General features: G+C 56.1%; 11 protein-coding genes and 1 non-coding gene across 12 annotated transcripts; 8 read left to right on the forward strand and 4 right to left on the reverse strand.

Annotated features, from left to right (window-relative positions):
• The first annotated feature begins 75 nt into the window (after positions 1-75).
• Positions 76-1,778, forward strand: SCHCODRAFT_02559796 (PCI-domain-containing protein). The gene is made up of 6 exons (XM_003035512.2): positions 76-599; positions 650-877; positions 928-1,232; positions 1,284-1,374; positions 1,425-1,493; positions 1,546-1,778. Exons 1-6 carry the CDS (start codon positions 114-116, stop codon positions 1,561-1,563), a joined length of 1,197 nt encoding a protein of 398 aa, XP_003035558.1. The 5' UTR covers positions 76-113; the 3' UTR covers positions 1,564-1,778.
• SCHCODRAFT_02485650 (uncharacterized protein) lies at positions 1,737-2,851 on the reverse strand (the record flags this gene model as incomplete). The annotated part of the gene is made up of 7 exons (XM_003034704.2): positions 1,737-1,793; positions 1,850-2,004; positions 2,063-2,181; positions 2,244-2,320; positions 2,369-2,563; positions 2,619-2,733; positions 2,784-2,851. The coding sequence occupies 7 exons, from the start codon at positions 2,849-2,851 to the stop codon at positions 1,737-1,739; spliced, it is 786 nt and encodes a 261-aa protein (XP_003034750.1).
• Positions 2,852-3,591: 740 nt separating this feature from the next.
• On the forward strand, positions 3,592-5,714 carry SCHCODRAFT_01086750 (uncharacterized protein; the record flags this gene model as incomplete). Its single annotated transcript, XM_050340997.1, is given in 9 exon segments — positions 3,592-3,870; positions 3,922-4,037; positions 4,084-4,148; positions 4,199-4,231; positions 4,280-4,525; positions 4,578-4,700; positions 4,747-5,170; positions 5,224-5,641; positions 5,661-5,714. 9 exon segments carry the CDS (start codon positions 3,592-3,594, stop codon positions 5,712-5,714), a joined length of 1,758 nt encoding a protein of 585 aa, XP_050203230.1.
• A 468-nt stretch (positions 5,715-6,182) lies between these two features.
• Positions 6,183-6,269, forward strand: SCHCODRAFT_t7. The gene has a single exon. It is a non-coding gene; the product is annotated as a tRNA-Ile (tRNA).
• Positions 6,270-6,318: 49 nt separating this feature from the next.
• SCHCODRAFT_01167675 (uncharacterized protein) lies at positions 6,319-7,808 on the reverse strand (the record flags this gene model as incomplete). Its single annotated transcript, XM_050341155.1, has 5 exons — positions 6,319-6,400; positions 6,529-6,640; positions 6,693-6,847; positions 6,896-7,632; positions 7,665-7,808. 5 exons carry the CDS (start codon positions 7,806-7,808, stop codon positions 6,319-6,321), a joined length of 1,230 nt encoding a protein of 409 aa, XP_050203231.1.
• A 374-nt stretch (positions 7,809-8,182) lies between these two features.
• SCHCODRAFT_02482074 (uncharacterized protein) lies at positions 8,183-9,908 on the forward strand (the record flags this gene model as incomplete). The annotated part of the gene is made up of 3 exons (XM_003035510.3): positions 8,183-9,190; positions 9,252-9,681; positions 9,739-9,908. 3 exons carry the CDS (start codon positions 8,183-8,185, stop codon positions 9,906-9,908), a joined length of 1,608 nt encoding a protein of 535 aa, XP_003035556.2.
• A 940-nt stretch (positions 9,909-10,848) lies between these two features.
• On the reverse strand, positions 10,849-12,050 carry SCHCODRAFT_02482798 (uncharacterized protein; the record flags this gene model as incomplete). The annotated part of the gene is made up of 4 exons (XM_003034702.2): positions 10,849-10,880; positions 10,964-11,136; positions 11,189-11,850; positions 11,898-12,050. The coding sequence occupies 4 exons, from the start codon at positions 12,048-12,050 to the stop codon at positions 10,849-10,851; spliced, it is 1,020 nt and encodes a 339-aa protein (XP_003034748.1).
• Positions 12,051-12,989: 939 nt separating this feature from the next.
• Positions 12,990-16,776, reverse strand: SCHCODRAFT_02683629 (uncharacterized protein; the record flags this gene model as incomplete). The annotated part of the gene is made up of 15 exons (XM_050346759.1): positions 12,990-13,049; positions 13,102-13,106; positions 13,262-13,440; positions 13,496-14,157; positions 14,207-14,367; positions 14,731-14,773; positions 14,823-14,859; positions 14,957-15,100; positions 15,149-15,303; positions 15,355-15,486; positions 15,545-15,677; positions 15,726-15,946; positions 15,998-16,100; positions 16,151-16,345; positions 16,397-16,776. The coding sequence occupies 15 exons, from the start codon at positions 16,774-16,776 to the stop codon at positions 12,990-12,992; spliced, it is 2,610 nt and encodes an 869-aa protein (XP_050203232.1).
• Positions 16,777-17,634: 858 nt separating this feature from the next.
• On the forward strand, positions 17,635-18,929 carry SCHCODRAFT_02482809 (uncharacterized protein; the record flags this gene model as incomplete). Its single annotated transcript, XM_003035509.1, has 2 exons — positions 17,635-18,648; positions 18,699-18,929. The coding sequence occupies 2 exons, from the start codon at positions 17,635-17,637 to the stop codon at positions 18,927-18,929; spliced, it is 1,245 nt and encodes a 414-aa protein (XP_003035555.1).
• A 41-nt stretch (positions 18,930-18,970) lies between these two features.
• SCHCODRAFT_02465405 (uncharacterized protein) lies at positions 18,971-19,162 on the forward strand (the record flags this gene model as incomplete). The annotated part of the gene is made up of 1 exon (XM_050342651.1): positions 18,971-19,162. A coding segment is annotated over one exon (192 nt), but the record flags the coding sequence as incomplete, so codon positions are not given.
• A 132-nt stretch (positions 19,163-19,294) lies between these two features.
• Positions 19,295-21,644, forward strand: SCHCODRAFT_02044862 (uncharacterized protein). Its single transcript, XM_003035507.2, has 6 exons — positions 19,295-19,448; positions 19,500-19,605; positions 19,652-20,086; positions 20,137-20,427; positions 20,483-21,060; positions 21,109-21,644. The coding sequence occupies exons 1-6, from the start codon at positions 19,327-19,329 to the stop codon at positions 21,566-21,568; spliced, it is 1,992 nt and encodes a 663-aa protein (XP_003035553.2). The 5' UTR covers positions 19,295-19,326; the 3' UTR covers positions 21,569-21,644.
• A 1,030-nt stretch (positions 21,645-22,674) lies between these two features.
• Positions 22,675-26,637, forward strand: SCHCODRAFT_01186461 (uncharacterized protein; the record flags this gene model as incomplete). Its single annotated transcript, XM_003035506.2, has 6 exons — positions 22,675-23,538; positions 23,598-24,038; positions 24,089-24,159; positions 24,512-24,685; positions 24,762-26,331; positions 26,398-26,637. The coding sequence occupies 6 exons, from the start codon at positions 22,675-22,677 to the stop codon at positions 26,635-26,637; spliced, it is 3,360 nt and encodes a 1,119-aa protein (XP_003035552.1).
• Positions 26,638-26,888: the final 251 nt, after the last annotated feature.

Consider the following 26,888-nt stretch of genomic DNA (forward strand, 5'->3'; position numbering starts at 1 on the left):
GTCGCGCTGCCTAAAGCGGTAATCCCACCCCTATCTGCGCGCGACGCGTCATCCTGGAAGTAGGCGCTCTCGACGCGCTTTTGTTCTCGACATTCACCAGTTCCCGGCCCATCATGTCTGAAGCAGAGCTGAAGGCAACTCTCTCAAGCAGCGCGACTGCAACTGACCGCGAGAAGGAGGACGCGATAGTCGCGCTCGGTGCGCTCTACCGCGACCAGCGCGATGCAGAGCGCCTCGCTGAAGTCATCACCCTCTCGCGCGGCTTCATGAGCTCGACTGCGAAGGCGAAGACTGCAAAGCTTATCCGCACCCTCCTCGACTTCTTCCACCCGATCCCTGGCTCGACCCCCGTACAAGTGCGCGTCCTCGAGGAGAACATCGCATGGGCGAAGGGCGATAAGCGCATCTTCCTCAAGCACTCGCTCGAGACAAGACTGGGGGCACTGTACCTGGAGCTCGGGGAGTACCAGAAGGCGCTGAAACTGATCGACGCGCTGCTAAGCGAGCTCAGGCGACTGGACGACAAGATGATCTTGACGGAGGTGCACCTGCTGGAGAGCCGCGTCTACCAGGGGATCAGAAACTTTGCAAAGGCGAAGGTGCGTAGCTCGCAATCGTCTTAAGTCGAATAGCTCTGATGCGCTTGCAGGCCGCTCTCACCTCCTCTCGAACCGCCGCAAACTCCATTTACTGCCCTCCCCTCCTCCAAGCCTCCCTCGATCTCCAATCCGGTGTCCTTCACGCCGAAGACAAGGACTGGACAACGTCATACTCCTACTTCTACGAAGCCTTCGAGGGCTTCAGCGGCTCCGACGCGGAGCGCGATGCCCTCGGCGCGTTCAAGTATATGCTCCTCTGCAAGATCATGTCGAACTCGGTGCGTGCTGGCTTCATCCGCACGACGCCACGTACTGACACCGCACATAGCCAGACGACGTCGGGCCCCTCCTCGCGCACAAGCTGGGCAGCAAGTTCGCCAACGAGCGCGCCGTGGAGGCCATGCGCGCGATCGCCGCCGCGCACAAGGGCCGCGACCTCGGCGAGTTCCAGAAGGCGCTGCGCGACTACAAGGACGAGCTCCAGACGGACCCGACGATCCGCTCGCATCTGTCCTCCCTCTTCGACACGCTCCTCGAGCAGAACTTGTTGCGGATAATCGAGCCGTATGAGGTCGTCGAGATCGACTATGTGGCGAAGCAGGTCGGGCAGAGTAAGGTGGCGGTAGAGGCGAAGTGAGTCGAAGGCGTTTGTGAGTCAAGGGGTGACAGGCTGACGATGGACAGGCTCTCACAGATGATCCTCGACAAGGTCCTACCCGGCGTCTTGGATCAGGGTCGCGGATGCCTGTTGGTGTACGACGAGCCCGAGGCGGATGTGAGTGGACATCGCATCGCATCCTTGACGTGTCTAACAGTCCCTTTCAGACCTCATACGGCGCAGCGATCGACACGCTGCAGCAGGTGGGGAAGGTCGTTGAGTCGTTGTATGCTAAGGTGAGTAACGTGATTGTTCAAATTCAGCCGCTGGCTCACTCGTCCTTCGCAGACCGTCAAAATCGCATAGCACTGTATCTTTACTCACGCATGACTGCAATATATCTCTTCCTGTATTCGGGTGTCTATGTGGACGATTGATGGGGTACCATACCCTTGACTGTTCGACGTCATGAACTCACGAACACAAACAGAGTGACTTCTCAGGACGGCGCACTCTCACTCTCGAAAGCGCGCGCCTCCTCAGCCCCCCTGTCGTTTTTTGAGCCTCTGAACCCACTGCTCGCATTCTCGCGCGTGCTGTAGTGGTTGACTAAGGAGCCGTTTAGATCACACTGTTGGTCTACCTCACTCACCTCTGCCAGACGCTCCATCTCCCCATACGTTGGCGTCAGCCATCGGTCTCGCTGTGCTGCGGTCATATGGGCCACATCATCGCGATCGAACTTTTCCAGGAAATCGCGCACGGACGACGCGAGATAGTAAACCTGTCCCGATGGACGACTGGGTACTGCGCCGCTTATGATCAGTGGTATGTCGGCGATGCTTCTTGCACCCGGCCCATTCACCTGTAATCCTGATGTAGGGGAACAGCGACATCATGACGCTTTGGAAGATGAGATTGCTCTCGCCAATGATTCGCAGCGCGGGTTTGCTCCTCATCTGCTCTCGCCGGAACCAGTGCTTGCTAGAGGTGCGTGGTCAGCATCATCAGAAGGTAAGTACGAAAGGCGCTGGGATTCCACTCACGTATTCCGCAAGCAGTTCCGACACGACCGCGTCCGTGCGGTCCAGCAGATCGCATCGGCGCACTTCCCGTGGCAGGACTACTGAGAGGTCAGATCTCGAGGTGCGTGACTTTGGGGATAGCTTACGTGGCACCATCTATCGACGGCCAAAGACATGAACTGAGGGATGTTTAGGTCCTCGGGCACGGTAGGCAGGTCCGGATGGGCGGCGTAGCTCCTCTGCCATATCCAGATGGACGAGCGGCTCATAAGGGTGCGCCGCAGGGTTTTCGTGGCTCTCGAGATCTGAAGAAGGTCGTTAGGGTGCGTGTTGCATAGGATCTGCGGTGTTTGTATCAGCGACAGCGGCTTGGCCCAAGGCCGGATGGTGGCCTACCTCGTATAGAATGTCCAGAGGCAGCTCGAAGAGGGCGGCAAGTTTGCCTTTCACAGATGCAGAAGATGCGCTTGCTTTCGTTTTGCGACGCTTGGGAGGGGGTAAACTGACCTCGCTGCTTAACGATTGTAAGCCGTCGGACACGACACAGCGCTCGACACAAACCTGCTATCACCGTCGAGGTTTTGCGGTCGCTGACTAGTTCTGCTAGATAGTCTAGCTGACCTCCTCATTTGGCAGGTAACAGAAGATGGCCGTCAGACTCAAGAAGGACGGCGTGTTGGCATTGCACAGCCGAGTCCACGGCATCACAGATGTACCGGAGAATGCCGAGGCGCGTGTCGCGACTCACCCTCCCACCATCATCATGGCGAGCGCGCTGTGGAGATGTGTAGAGGTGCCAGCTTGATGCTATCGGATTCAAGCTGTCCTAGCAGCTCGTCTGAACTTGCGACCGTCATAAACCGGCAGGCGCCGTCAACCTGATTCCTCCTTGGGCACCTCTTTTCCGCGTCCATCGTCGAGCTCTCGATGAGCTTAGTCTCCCTTCTTTAACTTTCAGTCGTCATCTGTTCCAACGGCGCGTTAAGAGCGTGGGCACTCTGACGTGCGGATCGAGCGTTCGATAACAATGTGGGTGTCGCTCCTTCTCCCGTCTTGCCCTACCGCTAAGCTCGCTTCTTGCAGGGAGCGCCCTTCCGGTGTATACTTCGGGGTCAATCGTAGACAACGCCACTGCCGAGATCCCTCAGATATTGCCCAGGATGGCAACCCGCTGCGATGATCCACACTCTCAAGTAATTCATTTCCTTCAGCACCCACAAATTTCGTCGCTGGGTCTGAATGTGCCCTACACGAGTACCCGAGAATGTCGGCGTACTGATGTGGTGAGGTCCAGGTGAGTATCCAAAAGTCAGCTTCGTATCCATCGTGACTGCCCCATTGAACTCGACCTGCTTTCCCTCGTACGCCCATGTCCAGCAACCCGTCTCCAGCTATACCGGACGACGTGAACTTCACCACCTGGGGCATCTTTCGAATCGCCTATGGAAAGACACCCTCAGTCGCTGTGCTCAAGCGTGTCACGAGGCTTCGGCGTGCTTGGCATAATTTGCGGCCTGTCGCAATGCGCCTTGTGAAAGAGACATACGGGTCGAGTCCGGGGGCGCTCATCGTATATCTCTGCTCTCAGGGAGCAATTTCGCTGTTCCCGGCCGGCTCGCTGTGTCTTCTTGACGGGGTATTGCTCGAGGTGCGGCCTGCCAACACGGAGGCTTTCTGGACCTGCTGACAACCTCGCCAGGTTACCAAAGCAATCGAAGCTGGAGGGCTCTCAGGTAACGGCATTCGCGCCGTCGTCGCATACTTGTTCTCTTGGTTCCTTCTGAGCATGCTCGCCTTCGTGGCCGAGCGCATAAGGTATGTGGCTTGCAAGCAACCATGATACAGCAATTAATGATTTCAGTCAGGACGTCGGCCTCCTACTGCAGGCGCGCTCGAATGCAGATTACTTCCCGAGGTTGGCTCGAGGTACGTGACATGATACAAACTTATATTTCCCTACTCACCTGATTGACCAGCGCTCTCTGGCCTGACAATGGACGACCGTGAAGGTACGCTTGAACACGTTCAAGAGGAAAACAAACTCATACGTCTTTTAGGTCACCTCCGGCGCACACCTCTCCTTTGCGACTCATCCCTCGATTTTTGCAAATCCCCCCTTTGGGCACTGCTCGACGAGGCGGTGAACTCCGTGAAGTGCTTGCTCGAGATAGCTTTTCTACTTGTTGCAATCTCGACCGTGGCCGTACGACACGAGCGACTAGAGGTTGCCACCGTGTATGGCTTCGCGCTTGTGAGTATGCTGCTCGGCTTGCTGAAGCCTCCGAACTTCCTGAACGGTGCTGGTGTGTCCTCAGTTATCCGGAATCGCTCCTTCGAAAAGCTGATGAGATATAGGTTACACCTTCTGGGCGGAGGACCCGGATTACCAACGTCTAGCCGCGCTTCACCAGATGCTCTTTGACGTGAAATACAGCAGATCGATCTTCATGAATGGGATCTCCACTGCGGTTGTGGAAGGTCAGTGCGAACGATTCGCTAAGACTGTAGGCTGACGATGCTATAGAGTATACACTCATATACGAGCGCCTTCGGGACACCAAGGCCGACGCATTATATCTTGCGCTAGGACGTCCATCTGCTTCTTGGCTCTGGGAGATGCCATGTGCGCTCCTTGGGAGATCGTCGATCGTATGCTTGCTTCTGTCATCCGCATCGTACTCTGAGTTCGCCGTCCAGATAATGGTCGCCGCCGTCGCCATACCAGTCGTGGAACCCGCGAATGCCGTCTCGCTTGCCGTCTACGTCCCCTACATGCTCAATTTCGTCATGGGCGCGCTTGACCGCTATGCGCAGCTCAGGCGGCTCAGCGACATACTTGACGAGGCGACAATGACTTACGCAACACTTGATACGGTCCATTCACCTCCTCCGAGTATCGGGCTTCGCACAAGTCATCCCCATACTGAAGGCGTTCATATCGAGCTGAGGTGAGGAGTTTGAGTCTTGACGCGCATTGCCTCTCGTCTGACCCATTCGTTAGGGATGTTGTCGCCACTTCCTCGGATGGTGACCCCTGCACTAGTCGAGCCATATCCATGAATATCAAACCGGGCCAGGCTGTCGTACTCAACGGCAGCGTGGACAGCAAAAAGGATGCGATGCTCGATCTGATCACAGGACTCAAGCCGCCGACTTCAGGGAGTATAGTCTTTGACGGCCGGATTCTGACAGATTATGGTGCGCGACAGCTACAGAGATCCACTGTGTACCTTCCGCGTCGCGACGTCGTCTACCCGCTCTCGACTCGCGAGAATATCCTATTTGGCGCCAGCCCTGGTTCGGAGGGAGACGTGCTGGCCCGCGAGGCAGCCAGCTTGGCCGGCGTCTCAGCACTTCTCGAGCAGAGCAAGGTCCTCGATGTGCCTCCGCTCATTGGGCAGAGTATGAGCTTCAACGGGGTGAATGCGATTTCGCCAGCGGCGCTTCGCGAGTTGGATCTTCACTCCCCGAGTGCAAGTGCGCAGACTTTGACTCCTGCCGAGGAGGAAGGTATTATATCGTACGCTTCTTCCATCTTCTCTTCTTCCTGGTAATCACAATATTTTTGCAGGGCTCGCGCTTTTGCTCGCTTGCTCGAAGCACAAGGCCGAGTGCGAATGATCGTCGTCGACCGCCTTCCTGCCGGCGAGGCCGGAGAACATGTATGCCGAATTCTTTTCGGTAGGCGTGGCGAGTACACGATGATCCTCTCGTGCAGTAACATACCAACGGAAGTCGTCAAGAGCGCCGATTGGATCGTGTGAGTACGGCTACGAGGAGGGCGGCATTGATTCTGACGGTCAGTTTCAGCAATGTAGACTCGGGGATGGTGCGTCCTCTTGATAAGGGACAGAGTCGTCCAAAGCGCGCCCTCGAGATGAAGTACCCCGAGATCGCTAATGGGAGTGCGGTGTCAGATTGAACGGCGCACTGGGGGACACTAGAATTGCTTCCGAGTATGCCCCCATGGCGCAGTTGGTTAGCGCTTCGTACTTATATGGGTAACATAACATGCGACGGTCGCCAGTTCGAGCCTGGCTGGGAGCAGCGTCTTTTCCCTTTTGCTCCTACGTACTGTACCGCTTCTGTTAAGTACCTAAATGTAGACGGTCTCTGCACGAGAATCCACGTGCGGTTCCCTCCCCGTCAAATTCACAATCTCAACTCGAATAAGAAAGCTATGGAAATTCGACAACACGATAGCAGTACACAGCAATAACAGTAGAAAACTTCGAGGGCGTCCATAATGCACGAGAAAAATCATTCGACATAGAAAAGCCAGCGTCGCGCTAGGCTATCAGCAAACCTCGTCGTGGATAAGCGCGTCCCATCGTGTCCGCGCTGGACGTGTACGTGCAGGCGCAGCCTGTAAGGGTTCACGCGGCAAACCTCGCGCAGTCTGGTCATGAGGTCGTGCGCTATTGGAATGATCAGCGGCGCCGAGAAACTAGAAGTAGTATGAGAACTCACCACGAACGTCTCGTACCCGGCCTATGAATTGACGGAGGCGCGTCGGCGCCTTAGACTGCGGAATCTCCGCTCGCAGTCGAGAGTAGTACTCGTCGTCCTGCTTCAACAGCTCCGCTCTCTTCTGCTCCTTGCGCTGGTCGTAGTCCGCTAGAATCCTACAGAATATCAGCTGAAAGCGCAGCACCTCGTGACGCGCAACGCACCGCTTCAGCTGTGAGAGCTCTTGGAAGAATCCTGAGGGGTCAGGCGGACGGTCGAATTCCGTCAAGTCGTAGGAGAACTGCACAACAGGGAGGAGTTCCGCACGCATGGCAGGACTGAAGATCATCTCCATCACACGGACATCCTCACTGGTGCCTAGGGGCGTAGCGGAGGAACATTCGGCGCCAGAAGGTGTATCGAAGAACTCGGAGTGCGAGTCCGAGCTCGCCGACTCGCCCGAATCGGTGCTGGAGCTACTCTCAAGAAGCCACCAAGGCGTCGGCGTAGAAGTATTTGGGGTCGAATGCTTGGTCGCAATGCGCAACTCATTAGATATCTCGGGGACGGGTGGAAAAGAAGCGCCAGATCCTGCATCCCGAGCTCGTTCTTGCGCAAGAGCGTGACCGTCATCATGCAGTATGTAGCGGTCAAGTATGTCGGCCTCCTCGAGCGAAAGGTAGCTCTGAGGGTCCTTCTGAGACTTGCCCATTGGACAGCGCACCTTTGCGTGATAATGGACGGCGTGATAGCACCCATCCCATGGCAAAGGAGGAGTGGCCTGGATTGGGCGACGGTCCATTGGGTGAAGGGAGTTGGGCAAGATTGGAAGTGACATGGCGTGATGATAGAATCTGTCAGGGTCGTCCGGAGGCAGACCCTCGACAACAAGATCGATTCTGTACGGGCAGTATCTTAGCGCCATGGCCATCATGTTGACCGGCTGCAGCGACACATTGAGCTTCGGATTGACTGCACATAACGACTACACACCTGCGTTAGACAAGCAATATACTTGCCACAGCTTATTTTCTGGCACGCCTCCGCGACAATGGGATCGTTCAGGCCTTTGTAAGAGGCCACAGGATCGAGGGAGATGACGGCATAGGATCCGGGAATGGGAGAGAGAAATGGCATATCTGACTGTTGCTGCGAGGGTGAGGAATGGTCAAGGAGAACGGCGAGCGATGAGGGAGACGGCGACGGGGAGAGCGGACAAGGCGTCCGGAAGCAAAGAATCTGATGGGAATCACGTTCCGCATCGGCACTTTCCGCTTCAGCCACGCCGTTGCCTAACATAGACAAACCGGTGGATGGCGTGCTGCGACATGGCTATACATTCCCAATACATTCGTCTGCAAAGAAGTACTACTCCAGCTGTATTATATGGGTCCCGACACCGCTTCGGATCGCAACAATCCGGTTCTCATGGGGCTCAGCACCTGTGATATAGGTTGATAGGGCAGACCCGGCTGCACATCCAGAGGTCTTTCCCAACGCCCATCCCATCGATGAGTCCTGATCCACCACGTCTTCATGCCCGCGCCTCGTTGACCGAGGAGAGAATCGTTTACAAGTTCGGGACACTTGACATCACTGTCGACGCAGTCGAACCAGCTCACAGTAGCCGTGCTACTGGACCAGGTATTGTCGATGTCGACTCTGATGACCTCTTCGACGCTCCCGAAAATTTCAAGACCGACGATCCTATTTCTCAGCTATGTAGCTGCGATCTTGCGAGGTTTGCTGACGAGGAAAGGCGCCTTGCCTTGCCCGTCAAGCCCGGTGATGTCGCCCGCACTCGCAGACCGCTTCTATCTACCTTTAAGCCTTTGATCCCTGAGGATCTAGCACGAGCGGAGTGGCTCAGAAAAAATCGAGCAACTACGCTTGGCAAGAGCTCTCGAGGCTCTTTCGCTCCTAGCCTGCCTTTTGCCAAGGCTATTCTCTCGCGTCACTCGGCAACATCCTTGAACTCCCCTTCTTCCGCAGTCCAACCTGCCACGTCACCTTCTCGCCCAGCCTCTCGTGCGAGCGCGCAGTCCTACCAGTCCGGCTCTGGAGATCTTCGGCCATGCGTAGTGTTGCGCGCAGACGAACGTGAAACAGACGTCGATGTTTTCTTGATGGGCAAATTCCGTGGCACGCCATACACCGATCTCCCCGCGGTCCTTCGCGAATACTTTCTCACCGTCTACACTACCACCGGCGATGATCTCCGCATCGAAGGACAGCCGGATCGGGCACACATTCATACTAGCCCATGCTGGACAACAGACACGACGGCGTACCTCATACCGCTTGTTGTACATGTTCCCCGCACGGAATTCGATAGCTACAACACGACGGTGGCGAACAAAGACGGAGAGAAGGAGGAGCATTGCACATATGTCAACAACAAATCCATGGACTGCTTGAGGCAGTATCACAGGGCCGCGCTTGCGCGCCATTCTCGCACACTGAACGATGAGAGGGAGAGGCGTAACGTGGCGCAGGCCCTGTTCAAACAGACCAAGATAGTGCGTACGACTTTCGTTGGCTGCTGCCTATTCCTGAATGCGAGTCTGAACTTACTTGTAGGTGGACCTGTTTGAAGAGGACTTCAGATCTATGCACTCCAGCCCGTCAAAAGCCGACGCATCGACTTCATGGCGTAGCGACAAACCGGGTGTGCGAGGGAGGTTGGCGGGCCTCTTTGCACCAAAGGCAGCCAGCACGGGGGCTGAGAGCACGACGAGCGGCGGGGCTGCGGCTACGAGTCCGCTTAGGCAGACCGCGTCCCCTGTATGTCCCCCACAGATCGTGCTTCCGGACCGTCGTTCGGGCATCGACGGTCCATCGTGGCGCCGAGGTTCTCCCACACCTCTGGGTACTACGCCGAAGCCACCGCTATCGGACACTCATCTCCTTCCTGTCCCCGACAAGCCGGCATCGAGAACAAGAACGAGGACGAAGACAAGCTCGGGAAAGCGATCTCCTTCGGTCGCATCCTCTGTGCGATCTTACATCAGTAAGATTGTGAGTAGGCGCCGGCGACGCGGTCTCTTCCTACGCTAACCACCAGCAGGCTTCGACAAGACGCTCCAATACGCCAAGCACCACGTCGCAGGCGAACACCGAGGACCCCAGCCTGTCCAAAGGCAGTCTTCGTTCTCAGGGTGCGTAAGGCTCAATTGTGCCCGCTGTTTCGTTCGTGGAGAAGGTACCGTGCAGAAAATCATATATTCTCAAATGTAGCTGGATTTTGGATGCAATTTATGTGGACGCGGAGAACAGATGCTTGCGAGCGTTCGCGCGCTGTCCGGTTGTCAGACCCAATAGACTCGCCGGCTATGCACAGTGCGCATGGAGCGCGCCTTCTCGTACGAGCGGCGCAAAGTGCGATGGCTGGGTAGGGGCGATGCGCTTGCGCACTACCCGGACGCCAGAGCCGCTGAGTCTAGTCAGGATCGACATACAGCTCTGCCAGGCCGGTAGCTCGTTACTACGAATGCGCGTCAGCGTTGTCCTCGAAGTGATAGATCCGTGTTGCCACTTACATCATCCAAGGTATTCTTGCTTATCTACGGCGCGGTTGGGTGATTCGTTAACCTTGACCATTAGTTTTCCATTGATAAGAGCGGCAGAAGCTTCACCAACAGCTCTCGGAGTGAAGGGCGAGTCGGCGAGTCGGGGAGCGTGCGGAAGAGGTCCACAAATTGCGAGGATTCGTCGATCCCCGTGCAGCACGCCTTGACTCATTCGAGCTACTCGACGATAGTGAGAGAGTACGAGACACGCTGAAGGACGCGGAGAAGTCGTACGCGGCAGACGTCGAGCCGCCCGACATCAAAGGCGAGCCACCCGACGTTGAGATCACCGAACTAGAGCCATACAACACGGAGCTGCTCGAGCTGACGCTGCGCGGGGATCGTCAGCGCACCGTGTGCATCTCAACAAAGGTGCGCGAGGGCGAGCGTCAGCGATGATAGTAGAAGATAAAGAAACAGATGCAGGGGGTGCAGGGGATGACGCGGAGAGGAGAACGATGAAGAGAAGGTGAAGTAGGGGTCAAGAATCGAGTTTTGAAGAACGAGAAAGTAATACTCACATCCCGCGCCAGTTTCTCATTCGCCAGCAATAGCACATCACCACAACTAGAAAGCACAATAGCAATTTTAAGACGAAATGAACAGTGTCAGAGTGCTGATGACGAGCGCAAACACGCAACTGCGAGGGTAGAAAACGATGGATACGGTCTAGTGCTACAAGGCAATTAGCAGCCGTCGGGGAGTCGAAAGTATCGGTCGTACCAAGGTCGACGTAATGCCGAGTGAGACGACGGGGCCCACGCGGCTTCTGCTGGCCTTCGACACGAAGACCCTTCGCCTTGAGCTCCGCCATATGGGTCTCGTCGATTGCCTTGGCTTGCTCGATATGGTCAATGACCTCGTTGTGGCGCCGGTCGAGATGACGCTGATAGATCCTGAAGAGATGGTGAGCCGCCGAAAGCACAAAAAGGGCTCAACACGACGTACCCTCTGAGCTCTTTGAGCTCCTCGAGAAAGCCCGACGGATGCGGTGGACTCTCAAAGCTCGACAAGTCGTACGTAAACCGAAGGAACGGGGAAAGCTCTTCGGAAGGTGGACTGAACTCCACCTGTTCTGTCACCCGTGTACCCTGAGGGGCGTCGGCGAGGGGGTCCAAGTGCTCGTCTTGAAGGGCCGTCACCTTGATGATCTCGTGCCACCAAGGTGTCGTAGTCGGAGGGAGTTCATCGGCAAACTTGATCATCATCTGCACGTCGGAGTAGACCTCGGGGATCGGCGAAACGGAGACGGGGGTGCCGTTCTTGCGCGCTTCCTCCTGGTCGAACACGTGGTCGTCATCAGTCCTCATGAAGCCACATAATATAGACGCCTCGTCGGTCGAAAGGCAGCTCTGAGGGGTATCCTTGGACCTAGTGATAGCGCACCGGCCCTCGAGATGGAAGGGGAACGTGTGATAACAATCGTTCCAGGGAAGTGGCGGAAGCGCCTTCGTCGAGCGACGCCCTGTGGGGTGAAAGGTGTTGGGGGCAATGGGGACAGACATAGAGTGATGATAAAACGTGGCTGGGTCGTCCGGAAGAAGACCTTGTACGACAAAGTCAATATCGAAGGCGCAATGGGAGAATAACATGTCGAAGTCGTTGCGGGGCTGCTTTCGATGAGCCACTGCCACAAAGACAGAGACGTGTGGCGTACCTTGGTGATACACGCAATGTACTTTCCACACACCATTTGTCTGCGCTCTTCCTCTGCGATCGGATCGTCGCAGACGCCGACTAACCTGAGGGTGGTGATGGGGTCTAGCGTTACGACAGCATACGCTCCAGGAAGAGGTGCAACGAGGGCCATGGTGTGTGAGAAGGAAAGGGGAGAGTTGTGGATGCCAAGTGGACTACGAGCTGGCTCTGAGAAAAGACCAGCTGTAACGGGGATTGTCAAAAGAGTCTCGGGCTTCACGAAGGCAGAAGCCACTACCATCGGTGAGCGCCATCAATGCCCCTGCATAACACATCCAAACTAGTGATGTTTGTCCGTCTGCGTTTGGCCTTCGATATGGTGGCAGGTCACTTGCTGGCACAGCAGAATGCGAGACGAAGCTTAAGACGATTGATGTGGCCAAGAACTACCTGCTATCTTGCTTGGGAATGAACGAGGGCGAGGACGGTGATGAGCGCAGCGAGCTTGCCTCCTGCTTCAGATTTCAAAGTGCTTTTGTTGATTGCGGCCGCGCTTAGTCTGGTCGTCGGCCACTTGCGACTCGTGGTGGCGCCAACGAGGGCTTGGGGCTGCATTTAACTCGACGTCGGACAGAGCAGCAATGTTTGAGCTCGAGTTTGCGTAGATACCGAGATTCGAGCGTGAAAACCTCGTCGTGTCGTACTAGCCACGATGGCTGTAGTTCATGATGATGGTGGTTCCAGTCAACGCGCTTGTCACCTGCCTCAGCGTCTAGAACCGACTCCACGTGGACTCGGTAAATGCCGAAGCATAGGTCTTATGCCTGGGCTGGTGGTGCTCGTTTAGGTGAGCGTCTATGCCAAGGTGCCCATCTAGAGAAGAGTACAAAATCGAAGGAAATGAGCGGGCCTAGCAACCCGATGGTTGTGGCCGCAGACGATAGACGAAAGCCTGGTTCCGCCAAGAATCAGCGGCCCTCTCACTCATCGGCTACGATGTTGTGTCACAAGGACAGTCCCACCGAGACCGTACTGCGACGCCATTATTTCATGATATCTTCCTCGGAGAAATGCAGCTCCATATACTGTATCTCGAGGGACAGCAGATGAATTATAATAAGCAGATGTACAGCAACACAGCATTCGGTACATTCAGGCGGGCATTGCGCGCCTACGTGTACTGTTACAGAGGCATGAACGACCCAAACCCACAGTCCACATACCACAACTAGAAAGCACGATAGCAAGTTCAGGACAGAATAAACAGTGTCGAAGTGCTAATGGCTAGCGAAAGCTCAGAAGTGCGGGTGTAGAAAACGATGAGTACGGTTGAATGCTACAAGGCGGTTAGCAGCCGTCGGGAAGTCAAAGTTATGGCCATACCAAGTTCAGCGTAGTGCCGAGTGAGACGGCGGAAACTGCGCCCACGCGGCTTCTGCTGGCCTTCGACACGAAGACCCTTCGCCTTGAGCTCCGCCATATGGGCCTCGTCGATCTCCCTGGCTTGCTCGATATGGTCATTGAGCTCGTTGTGGCGGCGATCCAAATGGCGCTGGTATATCCTGACAAAATGGTGAGCCGTCGCCATGGCACAAGAAAAGGCTCGACACGACGTACCCTCTGAGCTCTTTGAGCTCCTTGATGAAGCCCGACGGATGGGGTGGACTGTCGAAGCTCGACAGGTCGTACGTAAACCGAAGGAATGGGGAAAGCTCCTCAGACGGTGGACTGAACTCCACCTGGTCCTTTACACGTGTACCCTGAGGAGCGTCGGCGAGTGAGTCCAAGTGCTCGTCCTGAAGGGCCGTCACTTTGACGATCTTGTGCCACCAGGGCGTCGTAGTTGGAGGGAGCTCATCGGCAAACTTGATCATCAACTGAACGTCGGAGGCGATCTCGGGGATCGGCGAAGTAGAGAGGGGGGCGCCATTGTCGCGCGCCTTCTCCTGGTCATACACGTGGTTGTCGTCGTTCCTCATGAAACCACATAGTATGGACGCCTCTCTAGCCGAGATACAGCTTTGAGGATAGTCCCTAGACCTAATGACAGCGCAACGTCCCTCGAGATGGAAAGGGAACGTGTGATAGCAATCGTTCCAGGGAAGAGGAGGAAGCGCCTTCGTTGAGCGGCGCCCTGTGGGATGAAAGGTGTTGGGAGCAATGGGGACAGACATTGCGTGGTGATAGAACGTGGCAGGATCGTCTGGAAGAAGACCTTGTACGACAAAGTCGATATCGAAGGCACAATGGGAAAACAACATGTCGAAGTCGTTGCGGGGCTGCTTTCAGTGTGAGCTATTGCCACAAAAACAGAAGAGTGTGGCGTACCTTGGTGATACATGCGATGTACTTGCCGCACACCATATGTCTGCACTCTGCCTCTGCGATCGGGTCGTCAGAGACGCCGACTAATCTGAGGGTGGTGTGAGGGTCGAGCGTTACTACAGCGTATGCTCCGGGAAGAGGCGCAACGAGGGCCATGATATGCACTGCAGGGAGGGGGAGGGGAGACGTGAGCGCTGAGGGAGATGGGAAAGCAGGGTCTAAGTGAGACCTGCGGTGACCATCGCCCGAGCCGTGCGCAGAATACCTAACTTTGTAAGAGCCCGAAAGGCTATACCTACCTCCCAATGCATGATATTCTCACAGCAGCGTACAAAGGCAGATCAATGAACTGCCCTTCTTAAAACAGGGTATAGGAACCGGAAGTCGGTATAGAAGTCGCCTGGCATGCCGGCGTGTTATCGGGTATTGTGGCCCTTACGAGGCATTGGGAGCTATATAAGAACCGTCTGATCAGGCCGGCCATGTCCTATGAGGTAGGACAGATCAGGCGCGTGGCCCCAGCTCACGCGGGAGCCACTCCTGCGCGACTTCTTGCTCGAGACACACGCACTGAATTATTGGAGAATAAAATATCATTAAGCAGGGCAACAACACGTACAGAGCCGGTACGATAAGAGAGCAACGCGAGTACAAAGCTGATACAACAGAGCCGAGTCCAAAGAAGCGATGCGAGTGTCGAGAGCTACAAGATGACGGCGAACATGAAAGCAGAGTGTAAACGGCAGGACCTACGTGGCAGCGGAAGCACGCTTGGCAGCAGCGCGCTTGACTGCGCGAGCCCGGCGACGCGCGCGAGCCCCCTTCAGCTCGATGCTGACCTCATCGGGGGTGACTGGCTTGTCGTCTTCGAAGCCCTCGGGTTTGCCGTATATTTGACTGGTTTGCGGGTCAGCGTGGTACGGCGCGAAGCAAGGCATAACTCACATATTCCACCAGCGGAAAGTCTCTTCGACCCACTCGTCGGGATCATCTTCGTCCTGCTCCAGGATTTCGACGATGTTCTTGTAGAAGACGTGCATGTTCCAGTTGTCGGAGTCTTCGAATTGCCATTCTGCTACTGCCGAACAGGCGAACCGCGCCTCGCAGGAGATGTCAATATTCAGAAACCAAGCAAAGAGCAACAGTCTTACCTGCATGGCCACATAGGCAATGCTTGGGCCAGTCACGCGCTTGTGCCCGTGCACTTTGGCGTAGCTCCGCGGCGGTAGGGAGCTTGGAGCCTTCCAGGTGTGCTTCTTCCCGAAAAATATTGCACGGTACAGCTATCTCTCTCGTGCTCAGTGCTCGGCAAGACAGCAAACCGAAGAATGAATGACTCACGCGCACAAGGAGTGGACTCCTCATCATGCCCTTCTCCTCGTCTTCGAGGTCGTACTGCTCCGGGTCCCACAAAATCATCGAGAGAGACTCGTTGCCGAGCTCGAGTTCGTGTGCCTCGATCGCTTCCTTCGTCCTAGGTAGCTGAGTGCGCCGCAGTGGAGTAAGAAGAGGATGAACATACTCATGGTACGTCTCTGGGTTGACTAAAGCATTGTAGAATGCATGGGGGATGAGCAGGCGAGCGAACTGGGGATGGTTATACCCGCGCAGATCCTTGTCGTCCTCCGGAAGGAGCATCGGGTCGAGTTTGTCTTCGCGCGGATTCTTGAGAATTGCTTCAAGGACGAGCGACCTGCATAAGTTCGTGTCATCGCTACGCACGCCACCCATGATCTTTTCCATCTAGATACTCATCAGCCCACGCGTCGGAGTCAAGCGCATGAGATCGCTTACCTCCTTGATGAGAGACTTGATGTTGTGCTCGGGCATCTCTTGAAGACACTCTGCGAAGCCCGGCAGGAGCGTCATGATGTGGTTGTAGGCGGAGAGCATGCAGCTGCGCGCATATAAGTAGTCATCATGCGCCCCAACTCGGTATATGCGCACCTTTTCGTCGCTTCGTCGTTCTCGGAATCTGCTGGCATGAACGCAGGATCGTCGTCCTCATGCAGGTCGAGGGTACGCCCGTACTCCTCCATGCCAACGTAGATGATAGCCTTGAAGGAGTAGAAGAGGACAGCGGGGACGACTCGAGGAATGTAGCGTGACGCGTGGAGGTAAGGATGAAGCGGAGAAGTACGACTGCAATATTTAGTGAGTATATGCGCCTCGAAACGAGGAAACTGAACGTACTCGCTGACTGTGGGCCGCTTTGACCCTCTCTCTCGCATGCTGTCTAGTGCATCATTGATCGCGTCAATGGTACGTTTTCTACCGCGGGCTCTGCCGTTGTCTAACTCCGAGCTTTCCTCCACCCTCGGCTCCTCCGGGTGTTCTGGCGACGAGCTTCGATCCAGCTCGGAGGCTGCGCCAGAGGAGGAAGGCGGAGGCACGCGACGCGAAGAATTGGAAGCGGACGTTGCAGCGCTGATCAAAGGAACTGCCGGTGTCGACCTGGGCTGTAGCCGGGGAGGGACGGTGTCAGTAGGTGCTTGAGAAGGTGCCGGTGCGGGACGATTAGGACGCCTGGCTGGCGGAATCCGGACAGAGAACCTGGGAGGAGCCTTGGACATGGTGATGATGACGTTCAGAAGCAAGAAGAAAGAGGACGATCTTTGACGGCTCGTCGTTATTTATCCCCCGCGCTCGATCACGTGGTCGCGTCGCCTGCCCGACTTTCGACGCTGACGTCACACAGCGTCGGGATCTGGGCAGGCAACGGGCGCTTAGCACTTTGATCGCGTCGCGTCACGTAGCGTCTTGGCTCCCACCATTGTTCAGTCTGTCTTCGCCTACTCTGCCGATGCTTCCATGCCCATACTGCTCGGAGAAGTTTTCAACGACGCGGGCGCGCAGCGCTCATGCCGCAAGGTGCTCACAAAAGGACAAGTCTACAAGAAGGACGGTGCAGGCATTCCAGGCAGCCGGCCGCGGTCGCAAACGCGCGGAGCCAACACACCCTTCCATTGCACCTAATCCGAAGGCTCCAAAGACGGGCTCGTCGAAGAGTGCTTTTGGTCAACGAGTGCGTGGTAGCACCTTCCCTAGGGTGCATGCTCCTTACTTCTGACCGCAGCATGTTTTGGCGCTCAGCGAGCAAAGCGCGAGCCCAAGCGGTGCTGGTCCTTCTCAATCACCTCACCTTCGAGACGTGGTACTTAGTAGATCCGAGTCGCACGAGGATGCCGCGCTACATCACCAGATTGACGACGAGCGTGATGTGCAGGTGCGTTGGCGTGTATTTCCTGGCGGCACGACACTTATCGTCATCTCAGCCTACATCGCCTCATGTTCCGCTTTTAGAGCAGGAGATAACACCCCTCGAGCGCTCCTCAAGACCCCGCCACGTTCCCAAGCATTTCGTCGACTACGTACCATCTGCAGCACCACGCGGACTGGAGCATCAAATCCCCCAACAGATTCTCTCGCAGATGCATCTCCCCTCCCCGCGCCAAAAGCCCTCGAGACCACTCCCATCCTCCGCTACTCCAGAGGACGCCGAGGACGTTGCAGACCCTCCCGTAATCATCGATCTTACCTACCACTCTACTCGAGCGAATGAATTCGGCTTATACCGCATATACAAAACCCTTCCAAGCGTAGATCCCGATGATAGCATCGATATAGAAGACCTTGCAGATGGCCCCCACTTTATAGACTCCGGCTCACGCCCTCAGCGCACCGCCAATCTCGTATTCGGCCATGAATACAACACGCCACCTTCTGCTCCGTTCTATGCGCCGTACAAAAACGTCAATACGTACCGCCTTGTTCAATGGGCGCACGAGAACACCCAGGTCACATTGTCTGGGCTGCAGCGGCTTGTCGACGATGTTATCCGCCCCCAGACTCCGGAAGTCTTTCGCCCAGAAGACTTCTTGGGCTTCAGCGCCTCAACGGAGTATAACCGCCTCGACCGAGCCATCTCGCAGGATCATGACGCTGCAAGGGGTGGTCCATTACCCTGGACTGCCGCGTCAGGCTGGCGGTCGGGATCCATACCTATCCCAGTCCCTTGCCCCGGCGAAAAATGCGCAGAGGACGCTGCCCCCGTCTACGAAGTGAAGGGCCTACACTACCGTGACATTCTGGAGGTCATCAAAGAGGCGTTCCAGGACGAGCAGTCTCGGGAGTATCATCTACGCGCTCACAAGGTCTTCTGGGAGCGGACTGCAGACGAGCATCCCATGCGCTGCTGGGGAGAGGCTTACACCTCCGACCGCGCGCTCGAGATGGACGATGAGCTGCTAAGCCTTGAGGGCGAGCCTGGGTGCGCGCTCGAGCGCATCGCTGCCTGGCTCATGTCCTTCAGCGACTCAACACACCTTGCCGACTTCGGCAACGCGTCAATGTGGCCTATATACCTAATGCTGGGTAATTTATCCAAGTACACACGCGGGAAGCCCACTGCGTTTGCACAGCATCATCTTGCCTACATTCCTCCCGTAAGTGACACCTCTGCTCACCGAAGACCGTACCATTGACAAGCTTATAGCTTCCTGACGACTTTGCGGACTGGTACATTGAGACCTTCGGTGTCAGACCGTCAGACGCGATCAAGACTTATATGAAGCGCGAAATCGTCCAAGGAGTTTGGAGGATTCTCTTGACCCCAGAGCTTGTTGACGCGTACACCCGCGGCATGGTGATTGGGTGCGCAGATGGGGTTCTTCGTCGAACCTTTCCACGCTTCTTCGCATATTCAAGCGATTATCTGGAAAAGTAAGTCTTCCAGTCCTCTGCTATGAGCTTCGCCTAATCGCTTCCAGGATCTTGCTCGTCTGCATCAAATCCCTTGGTACCTGTCTTTGTCCTCGCTGCCTCGTCGAGAAAAGCCAGGTCCACAAGCTCGGTACAGTACACGACATGACAAAACGTGAGCGGACTTGTCGGAAGGATTCAATACACCGGCAAGCACAAGTCGAAATAGCGCGCAAGGCCATCTTTTCTGGAGGCTACGTTGTCAATAGTAAGAGGATCGACGCCATCCTACGAAATGATTCTTCTACGCCGATCCGCGTGAGTACAAAACGATATTGCACGCTTAATATCACGCCCTAATGATGCCTATCTAGAACGCCTTTTCGGAGAAGCTTCTTGAACATGGATTTGACCATTTCGCTATGCACCCCGTTGACATGCTGCACGACTTTGAGGTCGGCGAGTGGAAGGCGATATTTGCCCAGCTTGTGCGTATGCTACACACCTTCAAGGGTGACGATCTGGTCGAGGAGCTGAACCGCAGGTAAGGTGACCTGATCCTATCGCCTGAGAGTGCGACTAATTTGCTTTATAGATATCGCCATGTCCCCACCTTCTTGCGGGACACGATTCGGCGCTTTGCCACTAATATCGCAGAGATGAAGAAGCTGGCTGGTCGCGATTTTGAAGATTCACTCCAGGTAAGCTCATCTCTATTGGAGGAAAATAGGCTCTCACACGATCCAGTGTGCGCTGCCCTGCTTTGAGGCGCTTTTCCCCAACAAGCAGCATCAGAAAATCGTCCTCGACCTTCTCTTTGACCTTGGTTGGTGGCATGGACTCGCAAAGTTGCGTTTGCATACGGACTCGACCCTCGCCTCCTTGGAGCACGCAACAGTCGAGCTCGGTCGCTCGATACGCCGTCTCGAGCTCATCTCGCAGGAGTATGCAACCTGTGAGCTGCCTAAGGAGAAGCGGGCTCGCATACAGCGCCAGCAGAAGAGGGATAGCGTGGCAGTAGGAGCGGCTCGACGCGCAACTGCCCACCCAACCCAGATCGCCAAGAAAGAACAAGATCAGCCGCGCCGCTTCGATCGGAAGAGTTATAAGCGTCACGCCTTAGGAGACTACGCGCGAGCTATCAGGTATTGGGGGACCATTGATTCCTACTCGACGCAAATTGTGAGTACCGTCAGATTCGTTCGATGACAGTGGACTGACGATACTCATAGGGCGAGTCGGAGCACCGTCGAGTCAAGCGCTACTATGCACGCACAAATAAGGTAAACCACCCGGCCCAAATCGCGCGTCAGGAGCGACGGAATGCACGGTTGCGACGGATGAAGCAGAAGGAGGTGGTGCAAGCTACCACAGCTAAGACGTCGCTGATTGTCAGAGGTGGCGCGCCTGAGAAGCTGCCAAAGACAGAGCCGCTGATGACCACACACATCTCCTTGAGCCGTCGCTACCCCGAGAACGTAACTTCATTTCTCGCGCGACATGAAGATGACCCTGCGCTTAGGGTACGCCTTCCTTTATGGCCTGCTTGACTCTCTATTCATGTTGACGTTTTGACAGCCCTTTTATCGGAAGCTCAAGGAGCATTTGTTGCCCCGCATCCGCGGTACCCCCGACGGTGGCCAGAGCTATACCGCGGAAGAAAGGAATTCAATCATGTTTCTCGGGAACCGTATCTACAAGCACAAGATCCTCCGACTCAATTATACATCCTACGACGTTCGCCGCAAGCAAGATTTCCTCAACCCGAGCAAGAACGCCAACATCATGGTGCTATCTGGCGAAGACGACCACCCGTACTGGTATGGCCGCATCATCGGTCTATTCCACGCCGACGTCGCCGACCTGCATTCTGCTACCCCGAGCGAAGGCCGTGCAGTTCATTTTGCGTATGTGCGATGGTACACACTAGATCTCACCTTTCGGCACGGCGTTGCTGCTAAGCGCTTTCCTCGCCTTCGCTTCTTTCCTGCGGACCACCCCGACGCCTTTGGGTTCATTGACCCGAACAGCATCATCCGTGCCACCCACATCATCCCCGCATTCGCCCATGGTCGGACAGATCAATACCTTGCAGGTGTGACTGTCGCACGCCCTTCAACTGAGCTCGACGACTATCAATTCTATTATGCCGCTATGTAAGTGGAACTTGCAATCTCCAAGTGCCTCGCTTACCGCTCTATCAGGTTTCCCGACCGGGATATCCTCATGCGCTATCGAGGCGGCGGCGTCGGCCACAAGAGCACATACGAAGCACTTCGTGTGTTCGAAGTTGAGGCGGAACGGCTGGCAAACTTCAGTCAACCCAAGAAGCACGTGTCTTCTTCACCCGAAGATGCTGGCGCATCACCTCCGCTCGACGTTGACGCCAACGAGGAGGAGGGCAGTGACGAAGACGATGAAGTTGACGAGGTTGAAATACTCGACATAACCGACATGCCGAGCACGGATACAGGTGACGAGAATGCAGAGGAAGAGAAGGAGGAGGAGGAGGAGGAGGAAGAGGAGCTTACTGGCGATGAGGAGGAGCTGGACTGGGACCACGAGAGCGAGTCGGAGGTGGATGATAGCTGGGAAGATACTGACTCAGAGGATTTGGAAGAAGATGACCTCACTTTGGATGTCCTAGGATATGCAGAACTGTAGAGACCATCCTATAGACATGTATCTACACTTCTCTGTATTGCATGAATCAGGTCTTCAGAAATCTCAGGGATGGGCCCCCATGCATTCTGTATCAAGTATAGGTCTTTTGCCACAATCCGCTTCTTTGGCATGTGTCCAGGGTTATACCAAGCTTCTTTTGCTTTTCACGAGTCCAGGGCACTACAAACTACTGCATAGGCCTATAATTTTGGACCCATATGCGCGGATGCAGCGCGAGAAGTGCGATTTTCCAGAAGTGACGGAGTGTCACAAATGTGACATGCGCCACACGGGACAATGGCCAGCTGAGTGTGGTCTCCTTTACCTTCAGAGGGACTCAGCTACTATGTAGAGAAGCCATATGTCGCACAAAGGGCTGTTTCGTCAACTCATTACGAATGCCACTACTTTGCGTTCGAAGTTGAACTAGCCAATCACGTGGAATTCTCGTGATATGCCAAGTTCGAATCCGCGCAGTCGACGGTCTTCGACGTCGAGCGTCAGCATGGCAGTGGGCATTGCCTAGCTTATAATGCCATGTACGAGGTCCGAGGCTTCTTATATATCTATACCAAAGGTACTCAGGCCTTTTGAGCATTCATAAAGCTCACATTGCATTAGGGCATCTTATAAGGTGCTATAAGGACAGCCGCCTGTCTTATCTGTCTTGATCACACCCGCCCTGGCCGTGTGACACTTGTAAATACCACACGATGAGATATTGTGTCTACACTTTTGGTGATGACGGGGGCTGTCAGGTAAGAAAAGGTCCCGCGGAAACAGACGCCGCGGCCATCAGCGAGCGCCATCAACGTCGCCGCAACACACAAACAAACCGGCGGAGCCCTTGTTCCGACGTTCGCATTGTTCCCTCTTCTACTTGAATGGGCGAACTCGGCATGACGGGCAACAGCTCCCACGCAACGCTGCCTTTGGCCCCTTCTTTTTTGTCTCCCAACCCGGACCCATCAGCCCATCGTCTGCGTCGCCATGCGCCCGATATATAAAGCAACGATGTACTTCTCAGGCGCCGTGTTCAACGCGATACGGCCCGTCAGCGCACGCTCTTCCTCGTCTCTACACTTACTGACCACCTTCAACTCGCTATGCTCTCACGCGCCCTGCCCACGTCGATGAGCATCGCCCAACCGCCACGGGATACGGGCCTTGCATTGACCTCCATTCACGAAGCTGTTGCTTCGTGCCCTTGCGATCTTGCCAAAGTTACGAGCGACACTACCAGGCCCTGGATTCCCGCGATGCAAGGTCACATAGGCTGCACGCATGCGCCCTTCTTGAGCGCGTTTCTGAGCTTTCTGCCGAATGGTCTATCGGATAATCCATCCGACTTTCGTCCGCCCACTGCCAGGGAAGCCTCTGTCCAAGGACCATCTCGGGGCGGATCAGTGCAGCGGAGGAGCTGGACTCAGGGCCCTATACCTCAGGGCCCGGGCCTGACGCCGACACATGCGAGTGACTCGATGACCAGTAGACCCAAGAAGAATAAGGGCCCGCGTCCATGTGTCATCTGGGAGCCAGCTTCCAGGCTGAACAAAGACATCGCCCAGGTCTTTCTCATGGGGACTTTCTCCAAAACCCCTCCTCATCACCTCTCCGACGCCATCAAGGACTTCTTCGTGGTTGTCTATACCCCGATGACCACTACCGAGGGCGCACCTGACTGGGATCTTCTCCCGCATATTCACTCGAGTCCTTGCTGGGCGTCGCAAGCCACTCAGTATTTGATCCCTCTTGTAGTTCCGGTACGCGCCAACAAGCTACAGCAATATTACAACAAGGGCATGGACCAAAACATCTACGCGGCCGGCAATTGCGCATATATCAACGAAGAGTCGTTGCGCAAGCTGACGTGCCTCAGCGAGATCATCCAAGCGCGCCTGTCGCTGATGATATCCAGAGGCACGACTGCTCAAGAAGCCGTGCAGGCTTTCCTGCGTGATATAGGTCCGGTGAGTGCGGTCTAGAGGGCGCTGTTGTCATTGCATCTGACCGAGACCCCATCATTCAGCGCTTTGATCCGGCGACTGGCTCGATGCCCTCTGCTTCGACTGTTTCGACCGCATCCTCGCATAATAATCATCCTGGGAGCATGCGCGCCGGGCCGTCGATTCCGAGCACAGCAGGCCAGCTCAAGCCCCCGCGAGCGCCAGCAAGGCCCGTGCAGCCCAATGTCAGCTATTCGAGCATCGCCAAACGAGCGACGCAGAGCGGGGCTAGTACGCATTCGACAGCGAGTGCTCGTCCAAGGCCCGAGCGACAGGCAACGATACGCCCCGAGCGGCAGGAGACGAGTAGGCCGGCCCGGGAGCGACAGGCGACGGTTATGCCGAACCGGCGAAAGGAGACGGAGACGACGAAAATTGAGGGGAAATCGACGGAGACGGTGGCAGGGCAGCTGGCGCCAGCACCAGCGGTCAAACAAAGATCACCGAGCGTGAAATCTAACGCGGTGAGTGCGAGGTCGCGCCAAGCACGCGCTGAAGGCTGACTCTCTCTCAGTCGTCGACCATAAGCAGATTGCTTGAGACGCCGAAAAGGAAGGTGCGAGAACTTGTGGGGATGGGACGCCGGTCCGTGCGGCGCGACTCGCGTGAAGGGAACGGCGAGAACAACTGACCCGTGACGGCAGTGCGCTGAGAAAGACCCAGATAAGTAGAAAATATGTATGATAAATATCACGAAAGGCGTTTCTACCGAATCGTAGAGGTTCACAGCGCGCAAGTAGCGTGTCCAGAGGAAATCGAACTCGGCAAATCCCGGCGGAGTACAAATTCACGCGCATGACACTCACGCCGAACGCGACTATGCCTCGGCTGCAGTCCTGTTTCAGTACTCTTTGAGCTTCGCTAACCTCAAAGAAAGAAGCATACCATGTTCTCCTCGCGCAGCTTCGGCGCCTTTGACGAGATCCCATATGAACAGAACTTCGGGAACGCTCGCATCCATCGTCTACCTCTCATCCTGGGCCCACTCCTGCGTCGCTCACAGCGTATATCTCGACGATGGACTCGGGTTCTCTTCGCCAGCGAGACTTACCCTTCGATCGGACACTCAGAAGCTCTACCTCTACGAGGTCCCTCTCGGTCACAGCCAGCCGTACCACCCCATCGTCTGAACTCAAAGAAGCGCCATGCTCGTGCGACATGGCCTTGGTCTCTGACAAAGGACCCAGACAAAGCAGCCCTTTGCAACGAGGGAGCATCATGCAGATCGATGCACATTTCTTGGCGGCACTGAAAGGTCTCATTACGAAGGAGGAGCTTGCTCTTCATTCGAAGCGAAATGCTAACTTAAGCCCATTCTTTCCACCGCGCAAGCGCAAGGGTTCCCGCCCTTGCATCATATGGAACATCCACGACGGGCCTGATGATTTGGTCGACGTCTTTCTCATGGGAACGTTTGAGCACGTCGAGCATTATCATTCACTCTCGCCGGCCCTTCGACACTGGGTAATCACTATCTACCGAAGATCCCATCGTGAAGACTGGAATACTCTGATGCACGTTCACTCGAGCCCGGAATGGACGTCGGATCCGTCTTGGCTTATTCCTCTTGCGGTCACCGTTCCTGCCGATCGTCTGCGGGAGCATGACCGGGACGGACGCTGCTCCTACATCAACCAACACCAACTGGACGTACTCGCAAAGATCCACCGTCGGATGCAGAGAGAATATGACACCATCTTGCAAACCAGTACGATACGGGAGCTTTTCTCCGGCAGACTGCTTGATGACACCCGCATTGTAAGTCGCCTCGCGCTATCGACTTGGTTCGGTGCTTACTTCATGACGCCGCAGAAGTTCATCATGCACAAAGACAGCCCATTGTACGACCGGCCCTCGAATTTTGCAGCCTTAGGCCAGCATTCCGTTTGGCTATCCAATAACAGCTCTCTCAGCCTCGCGCCAACATCCAACGACATGCAGCCGCCCAACAAGCGCAGGCGACACGAGGGAATAGAGCCCGCAGAGCACAACTCCGGTGTCGGGCGTGGCTGGAGGGGCGCCTATGAGCGCGGTGGGGGGAATGCTAGCTCGCGGCGCGGCGCCAGTCGCTCGCGCGATCATGGTCCGCACCCCCGACGCGCGAACGGAGGTTCCACGACTTCGCTCAACCGTAACTCGGCTGGCCACCGGAGCACCACATCTCTGTCCTCGCACTCCTCGAATGTCTCGCAAGTCTCCCGCGTCTCCCGCGTCTCGCACGTCTCGCAGGCCTCGCAGGCCTCGCAGTCCTCCAGCCACTACTCGACCGCGCAGTCTGAGGCATCCGGTCCTAATATCCGAACTCGCAATGTGTCTGGCGTATCGAGTGAGTCTGCTTTCTGGAGCGGCTCTGGCGACCTGAATGGTGCACGCGAGCGACGGGAGTCAGGCGCGCTTGAGCGGGGCGGGTCAAGCGTGCGGGCCGACAAGCGCAAGCGTTCCCCGCCCGCGACCCCCGCGACCCCCACACCGCCCCCGACGCATGCACCCTGGCCGCAGACGCCTGCACCACCGAGGGTGACGCACCTCGACCATCACCTTCCGGAGCAGGCGTCCTTCGCATTCCCGTCACCGCCGCCGCTACGTCTGACCCTCCCGGAGCCCCCAGAGAAGCCACTCGCGCCCCCGGAGACGCCGCGAAAGAAGCGCGCGACCGCGGAGGTGCCGGGCCTGGTGCTCACGTCGCTCAAGAAGCTGTCGCCTCCGAGCCTGAAGAGCTTCGGGCGGCGGCACAGCAGCAGCAAGGAGAACGCGGAGGTTCGTGCATTTCGATGTCTAGTCATTTTCGCTCTCGCTTCGAGCTAACGTGCACCGCTTGCCCAGACCCCGACGCGGGAGCGCGGCGACCCGCTGTCGCCCCAGGAGCCCAGCCTTCGGCGCACGTCGAGGGCGAACAGCCTGCGCTCCTCCTCGAGGCCGAATAGCACGCCGTCGTCGCCCAACAGCAGCAAGGTGGCGGCCCTCAAGTCGCCGCTCGTCAAAGTCGCGCATCTCCTACGCGTCGGCGGTGCCACCCACAGTCGCCCGGAGTCGAGTGCGCCTTCGGGGGATAGCCGCGATTAGGGCGTACCATGGATGGTTGTGGTTCGTGGGGACGTCGGTCGGACATTGGTGACGGGGAGTTTTATATATTCGGATGATACTACTCTACTTGTACCCTTATAATTGCGAAGTCTCAGTATTTATCTTCAAGCATGCAGCGGGTCGCTTGCTATCTACTCAACGAAAAGGTCAGTCTTGTCAACGACGAGTTCCTGTGATGATTCCTCTACTTACTTCTCGGGGAAGCCAGCTTGAGCAATGGCAAGTGCAGC

This window comes from Schizophyllum commune (genome assembly GCF_000143185.2).
Source record: "Schizophyllum commune H4-8 unplaced genomic scaffold SCHCOscaffold_1, whole genome shotgun sequence".
NCBI classification, from domain to species: domain Eukaryota; kingdom Fungi; phylum Basidiomycota; class Agaricomycetes; order Agaricales; family Schizophyllaceae; genus Schizophyllum; species Schizophyllum commune.